Consider the following 14377-nt stretch of genomic DNA (forward strand, 5'->3'; position numbering starts at 1 on the left):
TCAGATCAAAAGGGATGTACAGAGGGTCAGGTCACGTTGAGTGCACGAACTCTAGTCCTGCCAAAGCAACCCCGGCTCTTGGCAAAACTTGTTCCTGAGTCCAAAGTGAATCCCCACCACTGAGGCCTTCAGTGTCCCCAGAAATCACAACAGTGTCGTCAGATGGAGGAGGGGTCCCAAGAAGACTTTCAAAAGTGGCGCTAGGCGGGAAGGGAGCAGAAAGGCTCTTTTCCTCCCCCAGAGAGCAGTACCTTTTTGCAAAGCCCAGCACTTGGTGCCTGCCTACATCTGTTGTCCCAATCAAGATGTTACCAGAGCTCCTGTGTTGCCTTCATATTCAGAGGCACAGGAATTGCAGGGTGCACAGGGATTGGATCGCTGCTTCGCAATGAATGAAAGTTGGTTATAAACGTATAGAAGTTAGTTTCATATTAAACAAAATCCATTTCTGCTCTCCTCCTGCATCCAGCACTGATTTCCAAGATGCTTCCCAACTGCCCCTTAACATCTGACTCGAACAAACGCTTTCATCCTCACTTTCTGTAGAATACTTCAATTCTCCCATTAAATTAACGCATACCCAGCTCACTGGGTGAACACATTAATAAATACTTAAGAAAAAATTTTTGGTAAGATTAACAATCATTTCCATTCAAAATAAGGTGATAACTAACCAGTTCTTAAAACGGCCATTTGAATGGTTTTAGTGGTCTGCTTTAGAAACTTTGGGATGAGTGTTTAAAAAAATAAAAACAGACAAAAGCAGTAACATATGTAATATGTGTGTGTGCACGCGCGCATGCACACACGAATATTTTCAAAAAATAAAGATTTTTCTACCTGTCTTGCCAGTTACCTCTGCAGGTGCCAGGCCTCCCTAGTTTCCAAGGACCTCTCTTCCCTTCCTGACTGGCCAGGGTCCCTTCTCCCTACCCTCATCTCTACCCCAAATTATGTCCCCTGCTTCCTCCCCACCTTGCCATGGACCCCGATCCAAGGATTCCCTCCCCACGTGGCCAGGCGCCCCCCCCACCCGCCCCTACTTCCGAGGCTCACCACTGTTCCCCTCAACGTCCCAGGCCCCATTGCTGCCACCCGCGTTCCTTCCTCTTCCTGGGCCACTATCTCCGCGTTCCTGGACCAGCTTCACGCTGTGGCTGCCGAACCCGTCGGGGAAAACCTCTCGTGGGGACTGCGAGCACCACGTGCGACCCTAAAACCCCAGATCTCCTCTCCCGCCCTGCCGGGTTACATGCACCAGAACCCGGGCCAGCCAGGCGCGGCCTCTGGTGCGCAAGGGCCCAAAATGACCGAGGACACGCCGCCACCACGAATTAAGGGGCCCCAGAGCAAACCAGGTGCCAACTCGCTGCTACTTGGCCTCTCTCTGGGAGGAGGTGTAGGTGTGTGAAGCGGGGAAAGGGAGCGAGCCGCGCTCTCCGGCGGGCGCCGTCAAGGCGCCGCGGCCTGCGCAGCCCCGAGGGCCCTGCGTCGCTCTCCCGAGCCAAGGTTCTCAGGAGTGGGCCGCGGAAAAGACGTTAGCGGGAGGAGTTAGCGGCTGTTGGGAGAACAGGTTCAAGGAAACAGTCCCTTCCAAACCCCGGCCATCGCGGGGCGGGCCTCCTTCCTCCCTTCCAGACATCTGCCACAAGAGGCGCGGGTACCAACGGCGACCGCCCGCCCGGGCACGCCCGAGCAGGTCCGGGTAGGAGGAGCCGGGATCCGTCGCCGGTTGGCCCCACCAGGCCCTGAACGCCCAGGGGTCGCGTGCGTCCACCCGGAGCATGCCAGGTGAGGGGACGCCATAGCGATGCGGCCTCAGAGCGCGCACGCCCCCTGCGGTTGGCATGGAAACGGCCCCCGCGAGGCCCGGGAGCTCCGCTGATTGGCCGATTTAACAGACGCGGGGAGGGGGTCTTGAAAGTAAATTGCTCTGAGCGCTGGGCCACCAAAGCTGGGACTTCGGCGCCCCGACTGGAATCTATTAACATCTCGGTCTCCTTCCGCCCCGCCCCCTTCGGCGGCTCCTCATTCCCAGTGTTCGTGTGCACTTGCTAATTGTTGGAGACAGATGTATAAAGATATAAGACGGTGAAGAGCGAGGCCCGCTGTGGGTTCCAAGCAGGTTTTGGGGCCTTCTGTCTTGTGGGAGGAGGGCCGTGGAAGAGCACCCTGCTTATCACTTGGGAAAGGGACGTACTTTCCCACAGTGATGTATCCTGGGTCATTTGTTTGCAGGCAGCGGGGTGGTGGGGTGACGGATAAGCATCATAGCCCGGAAAGACACGGGCTTGTAGGTTTGGACTCCCAATTAACGTGGGGCTTAGTGTCTCGGCTTGGAGGTTTGTCAGATGTCTCTCTCTCTCTCTCCTTCCAGCCGTCAACCAGATCTTGGAAGAAAGCCTGGAGCGATTCAAATCACTGTTTTGGTTCAAAGCAGCTTTGATCGCTTGCACTGTGACTTAGGCCCTTTCAGCCCTAATAATTGCAGGGAAGATATCTCACAGTGCTTTCTCTTCTGGAGATTCGCTGCATTCCTGGAGCCCCTCGTGGAAGAGGTTGACTAACCGGCTTGTCTGTTTCTCCTTCCTTGCTAGCAGTAGCCTGTGGAGACTGAGGCTATGCATCTCAGCAGCTCCAAGAGCGGAGTAGTGCTGGCTCCAGTGTCCCGAGGTCCTGATGCCTGTCAGATGATAACCAGAGCCCAGCTTGGCCAGGATCCGCCACAAAGAACAGTACTAGGGGTGCTAACTGAGAATGGGCAGTACAGGAGGACCTGTGGCCAGGTAATGCCTGAGAAGAGCCGGGAAGGCTACTCGTTGAGAAGGGCTCTCATGTCTTGGTGGGAGGTGGGTTTCTCTTGAAATTTTACCTCCAAACTCTTCTTGAGTATTCAGCCATGGAATCTGGACTATAGGGACATTGACTTTTTTTTTTTTTTTTTAAAGATCACATTGTCAGGTCCCTTTTCCAACTAGAAACATGAATAATTTTCTTTGTTATTTTAACAATATCAAGGAAATAACACATACTGTTTAGGTCAAGTATATGTAAAGTCAGTTAAGTTCTGGGCTAAAAGGGAATGTGAATGCCCCAAAATAAACTATGGAACTGGGGATCTTCCACATTGGAGTGGTATTCAGATTGATCTAGGCTGTGCCTGAAGCATCCTGGATAACCTTTGTTAAGCTCATTGGTGATGGTGTTAGAATCAGGATTGGATCCGGCTATACTAGATTACTTCCAAATGCATGCTTCAAAAGTCGGCTTCTCCTCAGGACAAAGGACAGTTAGGCAAATGGATCATGGGCCATCTGATATCAGTTGCTTGTGCTTAACTGATCATAGGTACCTCCCTTAACAGACTGTAAACAAATTCAGACACTTAAAATGCGAATGAGGAGTTTGGATCCTTAAGAATAAATTTTGAAATTAAAAAAAATATTCCTCAAGTATGTTATTAGACAACCTTCTCATAACTGTGCCTTAAGCCTGTACTGCACATCTATAGTGGAATGAAGTTGGCAATAGTACAGTGGAATAGGTGGGCAGGTATTCTTTCCATTGTATAGGTGAGAAAATTTGAGAGGTTTAAGAACCCGCCCCCCCCCCCCAAAAAAAAAGTCATGACGGAGGCCAGATCAGAAGCCTCATCTACTGACTCATCTACTGACTGTTCAAGGCATCTGTGTTTTGGTGGCATCTGGTTATGGGAGAAAATTACCCAAAGTAATCTGTTACAAGCTTTGGAAAAAACTGAGAAAAGGTGGTTTTAGCAAACTTAATTTGCTTAGCGATGTTTACTTCTTTAAACTTGAAGTCTAAAACCTCTCATGAATTGGTAGTTACTCCCATGCTCACTTTAAATTCATAACCATTAGCTAACCTCTATGTTGCCAGGCACTACCTCTACATTTCCCGGTTCTATTCCTCTACAACCTTCTTATAGAAACCTTCTATTTTATACTTTCCCGTCTCTCTTTATCCTCCAAAGCCTCTATCTCCATCCTTCCTCTCAGCTAATAACTTTATATCCTATTTTCCTAGAAATATAGACGCAACCAGAAGAGAATTTCCACATGCTCCCATGTATCATATACTCTGCCATCCCCCTCCTGCTTCATGGCCCATGTGTCCCTGCTCTTATGTAATGTGAACCCCCATGTGTGCAGCACACCTGATGCCCTCTTGCCTCTTCAAGGATATCATTCCATCAGCTCTTCTTTCTCAGTCTTCTCTTCTCTACTGGGTTAAATCCAGAAGCATGTAAATATATTGTGATTTTTTTTTTTTTTTTTCAGTCTTAAAAACCTTTCAGCTACAAAGCTCTTGGCAGCAACTGTCCCATTTATGGCAGTGTTTCTTGAGAGTTTGTCTACTGTAAACTCCATCAGGATGAGGATTTTGGACATCAGGTTTTCTGCTGTATTCCCAGTGTTTAGAATAGTGCCTGGCCAGGGTAGCATGCAAATGTTTGTTGAATGAATACTCTGTCTCAAATTCTTCTCTTGTTGTCTTTGACTCAATTCTTAATCCTTTCCTTACGTGACTGATTGGCAGCATTTGACACTATTGATCACTCTTTATTCCTTGAAATAGTTTCTTCTCACTCAGCCTGGAAAACACGGCTCTCTCCTGGTTTCCCACCTAGCTCACTGGCCACACCTCCTCAATATCTTGGTTCTTCCTCATCCAATATCTAAAAGCTAGAGTGTGCCAGGGCTTAGTATTTGATCTGAATCTGCATGCACTCCCTTGGCAATCTCTTCAAGTCTCCTGGCATTAAATACCATCTATCTGTTGATGACTCCTCCTTCTATCTCCAGTCTGGACCTCTCAGCTATGTTGCAGGCTCACATGGTGAGCTGCCTACTTGATGTCTCCACTTGGATCATGCAGTAGGCATCTCAAACTTAGACGAAACCAAACACCAACCCTGGCCCCAGACTGCTCTTCCCAAAGTCTTCCTCATCTCAGTAAACGGAATATCCATCCTTCCTGTTATTCAACCCCAAAACCTTCGTCATCCTTGACCCTTCTTTTTCTTCCACCTCACATCTAATTTGCTGAGAAAATACTATTGGCTGTATTTTAAAAATGTCTAGAACCTCATTTATTATTCTCATTATGTCATATAATAAGGTTCTACATCTTATAGGAGAATTTATGCGTAGTATGCATTTCTAAAATCATCATGTTTCTAAGTAACTAGGTTTAAAGGGGACCTTTACAGGAGCCTGTTGACTAAAAGTTAACTATTTAAGGAGGACAATAGGAACTCAGTAACTGTGTGTCAAGAACCTTGCTGGGTTGGTATAAAAGCCTGTCATGCTACAAGCACAAAAACTGATATACAATTTTCCACCCACATGTGGTACCTAGTTCACTTTGGAGGAGAGCTATAGTTTTTCTTTTTTTCTATAATCTTGAGTTCCCTTTGATAAATACGTGAGGAAGATGACAAATTTTAGGTAGCTCCTTTCCCAAATGTCAAATGTAGACAAGGATAAGGGCAAAGTCATCCTTTGGAAGCTTCATTTTCTGAAATTCAATTGCAGACATAGATATTTCAATTTAAGATTCCTCTCCTCTTTCCAGCCTGCTGGTTTGAGTCACATGGGTTCTTAGCACCTATGAGGGCTACGGGGGTGGGGGGGCCTCTAACAAAAAACTTAACCCTTTTCTAGGGGATCACAACACTCAGGTGTTTCTCTGGGTCAGAAAATGTCTTCCCTCCAGCTGGAAAGGAAGCGCTGTCTGACAGCAGGGTTCAGGTGCCAGCCAAGCAAGGATTTGACATGTACATGGACGAGCCTGAGCAAGGGGACAGAGACAGCTGCACAGGGCGAGAGGGGATGGCATTTGAGGATGCCTATGAAGTACACACCAGCACACTCAAGTCAGACCTTCACTTCCTGCTGGATTTTAACACAGGTAATGGGACTCACCTGTGGCTGATGGTACCCTGTCTTTGTAATCATCTGCAGCATTTAGTAGCATATAACTAGCAAGAGAACACCCTGAAGTAGTAACTATTTTCACAACTGCCTGTAGAGGGTTAGTGGATGGAACTAGTTTTTAAATTAAATGTTCTTACCTGATAATGTTGAACCCCCTGCAGTTTCCCCTATGCTGGTAGATCCATCTCTCCACTCCCAGTCTGAAGATGCATCAGATTTTGGTACAGATGTGATAAATGTGACTGAATATGCTGAAGAAATTCATCAGTACCTTAGAGAAGCTGAAGTGAGTTTTCCCAACTTTTCCTTCAATTTCCAGCACCCCAAACACTTCATATTAAGATAGTTATACACTCTTGGCCATAACCACTAGTGAATGGCATTCTTGTGACATCTAAACATGAGAACATTTATGAAAAATAATAGTTGTGAGGTGAGTAGCAGTTATTTGGACTATTTCTCTTTGACTCAAAGGGTTTGTATGTTAAGTATTTCACTCTTGGGGATAACGATTATTGCCATTTCCCCCCCTCCTTTAAGTCATCTGTTAACTAATTGCATTACAGAACCAGAATTTCACACTTTCTTCCATACCATGGTAAAGATGTATCTGGCTCTTGACTGAGTTTCCTGCTAACCTTTGCTCATGAGATTTTTAAAAATAGCAACTGTTCTGTGGCGTAATCTTTCTAACATAGCAACTATTTGAATATCAAAACTCTTTCCCCAAACAGATAAGACACAGGCCCAAAGTGCACTACATGAGGAAACAACCAGACATCACAGAAGGCATGCGAACGATTCTGGTAGACTGGCTGGTTGAGGTGGGAGAAGAATATAACTTTCGGGCAGAGACTCTCTACCTGGCCGTCAACTTCCTGGACAGGTTTCTTTCCTGCATGTCTGTTCTGAGAGGGAAACTGCAGCTTGTAGGAACAGCAGCTCTTCTCCTGGCTTCGTAAGTGTTCTTCAGCTCAAATAATGTGAAACTTCAGCCTGTCAAAACACTTGATTTCCGTTCCCATTTATTGGAGAAATGCAGTGCTTGATAAGTAAAACTTATCCATGCCTCCTTTGATAGAATGTCATCATTTTTACAGTGTTTACTGAGAATCTGAATCTTACCACATGTTCACTCTTCAATTTGGATGTTTAAGATCCTCTTAACAAGAAGTTCAATATCATGACTAAGGCAGCCATCAGCTCAAATTCAGGATCCAATTTAACTATTTTGTGGTGTAGTCTTTTGGCTGTATTCTAGTATGAGTAAATGTCCTATTAAAAGAGATTTTGGTTATATAAAACCCTTCTTCATGGTCTAGCAAGTGACTCATAATAACACAGTTTATTTGGTTATAGTGAATAAACTATTTTAGCTGGTTCCTGTTACTATCAATCATTCATAACAATATCTAATTGTGTAGAAAAGGGCTAGGTTGCGGCTAATCTTCTTTTAAATAAGTGACCTGCTACTGAATGGTAGTTTCCTTTCTATTCTTCTGGTCTCAGACATTATACTTATTAATGCCTAAAATTTTGCAAAAATTTCCCTACAGAAAGGAGAAACAAAAACAAAACCAAAGAATTGATAACAGTGAAATTGTATCATCATCTATCTCTTAGATACATAGCATCTTTTGCTAATTCAATAGAGAAAACTGAACATGATCTTTCAAAAAAATCCAAGACTGAAGGAGTTTTTTCCTACCATTGTGTTCAACATAACATTCTTTTCCACAAGATGATTTGAAGTCTATAGAATTAAGAGGAATTTACCCACATGTCTGTCATTCAGAATCTTTCAGCATATCAGAAGCCAAAACCTAAAATTCCCAGTTGGAAATTGTTTCTTTACTATCCCGTAGCAGCAAGTACGACACAGCCTTGTCATACTCGTGTTCTTGTTCTGGAAACGAGCTCCTCCTCTTTTCACACCTGTACCATTTCGTGATTTGTAAGTGATACTTAAGTCTGCAAGGGCCATGTGACAGGCATGGTTGTGACAGCACAAGAGGGAGAGCACAGGGTCAAAGCTTTACTTCCCCAAACTCTTTCCCTTTTGTAGGAAATATGAAGAAATATATCCACCTGAAGTAGATGAGTTTGTCTATATAACTGATGATACCTACACAAAACGACAACTGCTGAGAATGGAACACCTGCTCCTGAAGGTCCTGGCTTTTGACCTGACAGTGCCAACCACCAACCAGTTTCTCTTTCAGTACTTAAGGAGGCAAGGGGTGTGTGTCAGGACTGAGAACCTGGCCAAGGTAGGCCACGTGACTTCCAAGAACTTCAGTGCCAACTGGATAAAAAAAGCAGCCTCCTTCAGTTCTTCCTTCCTTTTCAGTTCTTTGCCTTGGGCCCAGAAAAGCTTTTTGGCAACTGGAAGAGAACTAATTCTAAGAACATGACTTCTGCTTACGAGACATTACTAGTAATCGTGTTTGGCAGACATGGGTTGTCTAATCACCCAGGTCTTAGAAAAAATTTAAGCTTGGAAACTGTTCTCTTGTTATATACAGACCACATGCAAGCAATACCTCTTAGGTTTACAGAATGGGAACAAGATAAATATGGCTCTATTTGGCTCTAATCTCATCCTAACTTGTTAAGTAATGAAGCACTATTTGGTCATTTGGAGTTCTAGAACTTTAGTTGAAGGCACTAAAGTATTGGTTTGGAAAACTTGGTTTCCGTCCATAATGATCTAATATATCTGGTATTTATATGCTATGCAAAGAGTAATAAGGATGTCTCTATAAATTTCCCAATATGTTTCTTTTAATTTGATAAGTTCCCACTGGTACTGTTCTAGCCTCTGAACTGCATGTATTTGCCTGATAAATTAATAGCTTTAACATGGACATATTTTTGCCTTTGGATGAAGGCTCTAGTCCGCTCCAGTGGCCAGAGCAATGCTACTTGACCAGCATAAACCTGCACTACTAGTATAAATAATCCTCACGTATACTGTACGGTTAGGCCAAATACTTGCCTATCCATTTTGAAATTTACTTGCAATTTATTACAATGTAAATGTTATTCTGGTTATGGACAGGCATAGCAATTATTAACCCAGTGAATAATTTTGAGCATCTATTTCTGCACTCATCACTAGATGCACACTGAACAAAGATGACAGTTTGTCCCCTTGACATTTCTAGGTTTGCTTGTAACCTTAGTCAAATTCCTAATTCCAATGAGATTTTCTCTCTTGTGCTTAGTATGTAGCAGAACTGAGTCTCCTTGAAGCTGACCCATTCTTGAAATACCTTCCTTCACTGATTGCTGCAGCTGCTTATTGCCTGGCAAACTATACTGTGAACAGGCACTTCTGGGTAAGATTCTAGTCGCTTCTTTCTAGATGAACCTCAAGGCCTATCTAAAGTCTGCTCAGTAACCCTGAAGGCTTAGAATGGGCTGGCCTCTTATGAAGGAGAGTTAGTTAGCTTAATAAGGAACTGGTTGCCTTGCCAGCAGACTACAACGTGCTGCTGAGTACTGCAGGTCAGTCTTCATGGCTTGGACTCAGTGGCGTAGCTCACTGGGGAGCAGAGGTTGCAGAAAGTCAAGGGGATGGTGGTGGCATGCTCATTGAATGGAAGCAGGTCTGGAAACCTCAACACCCACCTTTATGCAAGGAGGGCTGTTGTAGTGTAAGCATTGACCACTTCAAGGCAAAAGATGCTGACTTTTCCCCTCTGTGTAAAATAACCTGGGTCCAATTAGGATGGTCAGAGGTTGTATCAGGCTTTCAAAGGAACAGGGCAGTTAGCATTGCTTCTTGGCTTGTGATGGTTGGCAAGATTAGAGATGGGCCCCTAAGATTTGGTTCTGAAGGCTCACCTTGTGCTGCAAGAGTGGGGCATCTACTTTTATTTTTCTAGAATTCTTATTTTTTATTCTGAATTTGGCTAAGACTCATTCATATTCTATTTAAATAAAGTGTACAGGTAAGTAGAGGCTCTTTAGAGGCCAGTAAAAAATCCTGCTCATGAGAGAATAAACTGTGCCCAAATTGAGCATTATAATTGTACAATATGAGCAAATTTAGAACTCTGTTTTTCCTAATATCTTATTTCTAAAGTCTCTGAGGGAAGGATTACAGTTTCTTTTGAGATGAACATGGATACTTACTAAGATTTCAGATTTCTGATATCTTATAAAGCTATATGATGCAATTTTCTTTTGTCTTTTGTTTTGATTAGCCAGAAACCCTTGCTACGTTTACAGGCTATTCATTAAGTGAAATTGTGCCTTGCCTGAGTGAGCTGCATAAAGTGTGCCTGGGTATACCCCATCGACCTCAGCAAGCGATTAGGGAGAAGTACAAGGCTTCAAAGTAAGCTCCTGAAATTCTCTTATCTAGGCTCACTATTTAAAGCTTTAACGAGTGATAGTAATTTCAGAATTAAAAATAGAACAAATTGTATATCTGGTGCTAGGATGGAAAAGTAAGGTTTCATGTCAAATCAAGAAAATCAGTTTGGAGGGGCCTAGATTTATAATTTGTCAGCGTGTAGTACATCTAGTCAGCTAGCTCCTTCCCTTCTGTTAAAACTACTAGAAAGTTTTCTGTGGCCCACATGAGATTTTATGAAACCAAAGTCCTTGGCTTGAGCTGAACTTGCTTTGGGTCTCATTTCAGGTACATGCACGTGTCTCTCGTGGAACCACCTGCAGTCCTTCCTCTACGATAAGTTTCAGAACCGAAGCGCTTTCAGAACTTAATCTCCAGATCAACAGAATTGGTCTTGATTTTTATAGGTTTCTGCAGGTTGGGTCAAACTAGTGTTGCTATGATATAGATGACATATTTTTTAGAATGTAAATGTATTGAGGTTCTCTTAGACATTGGTAGCTTGTAATATAGTCTAAACTTCCTAAAGAATAAACAACTTGCCTTCTGACCACGTGTTAGGCTTATTTACTGATTACCATGGCTGACACACTTGCCTGGAATTTTAGTTGAGAGTATTACAAATGTCATCTTTATTTCAAGAATGCCTCTGTGTTGGTTTTATAAATCTGGCATGCTATTAAGATGAAGTGTTCTGAGGAATCCAGAGACTTTCATGTGTGGTAAATAGCTACTCTGAGACTCTTTCCTTCCTGTCTTTTTACTCCTCATGTAGCTCTCCATAAATCGGCAAGGGATGAACTCCAAGCCTAAACAGATTAGTGAAAGGATGTAGACAAGCACGGTCTATTCTAGTTTCCCTACTGGACCCTAGGCAGTAAAGACAGTGGGTTGAGGACTGAATTGGTCAGGTAACTCTGAGGGGTAATTTACATTTAATTCTAAGTCAGGGAAATGATGCTTACTTTGTAAAGGGATACCATTATGTCAACGTCCAGTTTTGATTTAGTCACCCATCAAGCATATATTTTAGCCCTAGAGGATGGTCAGAGAGGTAGAAAAAGAAAATTTTACCAGAGGATGGGACCTCAGAATAATTAAGCTAATCTCTCATATTCGTCCCTTGGGAGATATCCACGCTAAACGCAGCTCAAACTCAAATTATTCACGATCCTACAGTTCAACTCACTACACATTCATATATGGCTCCTTTCAGCAGCACTGACATAGTACACAAGATGAGGAAAACTGAAGCAAAAACACACTGTTTCAACTTTCTTTTAAAGATTGGTAGGCAAATCAAGAGTAGACTTGGCCTTGAGGGAGAGTGGTGCTGCTGGGGATTGAACAGAAATTTTGTTAATCTCCAGATTAGTAGTCCTGGATCGGTAGGCCCTGGAGGCACACTGGCCTTCTGGCGGTGTGTGTTCTGCCTCGAAAAAAGGGATGATGTGGATTTAGGCCTTTAAAATAATGGCATAGCATCTCATTTCAGCCTTATTTTTCCTCTCTTTTCCTCCCCGGCGAGCACTGAAAGCAAGAGCCAGGGAAGTGGGAAGATTGACGTATCTGTTTGGAGTGGATAATTTGCTGTGGCAGTTCTGACATTTAGGGCTAGAGAAGGGCTGGGAAAGATGCAGAACGTTGAGATGATACGTCAAAGTAGACTGTCTCACAGAAATAAAACGTAATAGGGGTTATTTTCCCGATGCCTGAATCCATCTCTGTCCTCGTGCTCCGGCTGTCACTGCCTTGGCTTAGTTCCCGTCATTTCTCATATGCACCCCTCACGGTAGCAACCTCCTGATGGCTCTTCAGTTTCCTTTTCCCTGTTTCCAGGGTTTTCTGAAATGAAGTTGATGGCATCTCTTTCCTGCGTCTAATTCTTCAATGCCGCATCACCACCGGGATAAGATAGGGGGCATGCAGGCTCTTGAATGAGCCAGACCCTGCCCACTCCGATCTAACAGCTTCTGCTTTAGTTAATCCGTGTCGAGTCCCTTCTAGTTCCCTGATCGCCTTGTCCCGCCTTCCTTTACTCCCTCCCACACGCTGATCTCTCTCTCTAAATATTTCCCACTTCCCTTTACTGCTTGGCAACCTCCGAGGTGATTCTTTAGATCTAGTCTTTGGCCTCACAACCCCATCAGCCTCAGGGTAAATGTCTCTCACGATAACTGGCTGCTACTTGTCTTGTCTCCCCTCCTAGAGCACACATTTCATCCCTGTCCTCCTAGCATCTGGCTTCATCCTAGAGATTCAATAATATTTTGTTGAATGAATGAATGGATTATACCTTTTATAGGCAATCACTGGCCCTCAATTTAATCAAATCTAAAGTGATATTGCTGGGAAGCATAAAGCTTTTCAAAGTACATTTGGATAAAATGAGTTTAAAAGGAAAAAATCGCAATTGGAGGTAAGAGTATATGGTATCCATGTATTGTACAAAGTTCACTCTCTTCATAATTCTTACATTCATTTTAGTATAAGAAACCAGATGATAAAGGAAAACTGTCATTAGGGTCTTGAAACAAAAGGCATGTCTTAGATGAGAATGGGGAACACAGTGGCTGTTCTGAGAGGCACATCCAGGGCTCTGCTGTCTTTACATATTCCTCCATCTGCCTTAGAGGATTCACAAGAGAAGTCTCCTAAACACTCTTCTGAACACTTTCTTAGCACCGTACCATAGTCAGGGCCTCTTCATATGCAACCCTCCTTTCTCCCTTCTCTCCTTCACAGGGGTCGGACCAGCATCATGATCTGAAGGCTCTCCCTTCCTCCTCCAGTTCCTCCCCTTTTTATCTCATAGGTGGTGTGTTCCCCCAATAAATTTCTTGCACATCTACTCCTGTCTTGATGTCTGTTTTGGGGAGGCCCCAGACTCACCCAGAAGCCTAAGAGGTAGGAATAAACGGTATTTCCCAAATGTACTTGACTAGAGAAAATGTTCTTTACACAAACTTGTCAGTGTTTAAAAGGACACTAATGGGGGCTTCGCTGGTGGTGCAGTGGTTGAGAATCTGCCTGCTAATGCAGGGCACACGGGTTCGAGCCCTGGTCTGGGAAGATCCCACATGCCGCGGAGCAACTGGGCCCGTGAGCCACAACTACTGAGCCTGCGTGTCTGGAGCCTGTGCTCCGCAACAAGAGAGGCCGCGATAGTGAGAGGCCCGCGCACCGCGATGAAGAGTGGCCCCCGCTTGCCGAAACTGAAGAAGGCCCTCACAGAAAGGAGGACCCAACACAGCCAAATATAAATAAATAAATTAATTAAAAAAAAAAAACTTTAAAAAAAAAATAAAAGGACACTAATGTTTCAAAGAACATGGATCAGAAACGCTGTCCTAGGGAAAAAGGATTAATGTTTACCCAAGCTGATCTATATTTTAATTTCTATGTTATTTATAATTTGATTTGTACAGATATGTTTAAATTATCTGTTAGTAAATTTTGTATAATTCTTTCATAGTCTTATACAATTATTTCAGTGTTCTGAACTTAAAGAATCCTTCAGATTATATTAAGGAAGATTCCTAACTGCTTAGATGCAATTGATATTATAGCTGTTGCCCTGGTACCCAGACAGAGGAGGGGTCACCCAGGCAAGCAACAGCTGTCTTCCTTGGGTCCCCTGGGGGTAAGCTGTTAAATGCCATTAATGCAAATCACCAAGATAGTGACTGACTATATATTAAATATTGACACAAGAGGGATTTCTGGAATACTTAAAAATGTCTGAGATGTTCTTAGGCTTTTAGTGATTCTATTATATTATCACATTCAGGAGAAACTAAAGTTATGATTACTAACGTCTGACAGTATAGAATGCTAAAAATTTATACCCCTTTGGCACTGGCTTTTTGAGAGGAATTGAGACCCCAAGGTAAATATAAGTATTATATATAGGAGAATCCTTCGGGCATTGTGTTTTGAAAATTATTCAAAGATTCTTAAAATTATCTGTCCATTGACAAATACTGAATGAATGGATAAAGAAAATGTAGTACATACATACAATGGAATATTATTCAGCCTTAAAAAGAAAGGA

General features: G+C 43.4%; 1 protein-coding gene across 7 annotated transcripts; it reads left to right on the forward strand.

The window, feature by feature from the left end:
• Positions 1-1428: 1428 nt before the first annotated feature.
• Positions 1429-13632, forward strand: CCNA1 (cyclin A1). 7 transcript variants are annotated; one of them, XM_082365584.1, is made up of 9 exons: positions 1429-1791; positions 2598-2786; positions 5688-5934; positions 6122-6246; positions 6695-6918; positions 8026-8230; positions 9188-9301; positions 10172-10305; positions 10612-13632. In XM_082365584.1, exons 2-9 carry the CDS (start codon positions 2622-2624, stop codon positions 10661-10663), a joined length of 1266 nt encoding a protein of 421 aa, XP_082221710.1. In that variant the 5' UTR covers positions 1429-1791; positions 2598-2621; the 3' UTR covers positions 10664-13632. The 7 variants fall into 7 exon arrangements, with proteins under 7 accessions (XP_082221710.1, XP_082221712.1, XP_082221708.1 ...); XM_082365586.1 differs by having other exon boundaries at positions 2601-2786; XM_082365582.1 differs by lacking the exon at positions 1429-1791 and adding an exon at positions 1943-2110.
• The last annotated feature ends 745 nt before the right edge of the window (positions 13633-14377 follow it).

This window comes from Balaenoptera borealis (assembly GCF_965194805.1).
Source record: "Balaenoptera borealis genome assembly, chromosome: 18".
In the NCBI taxonomy this organism is placed as follows: domain Eukaryota; kingdom Metazoa; phylum Chordata; class Mammalia; order Artiodactyla; family Balaenopteridae; genus Balaenoptera; species Balaenoptera borealis.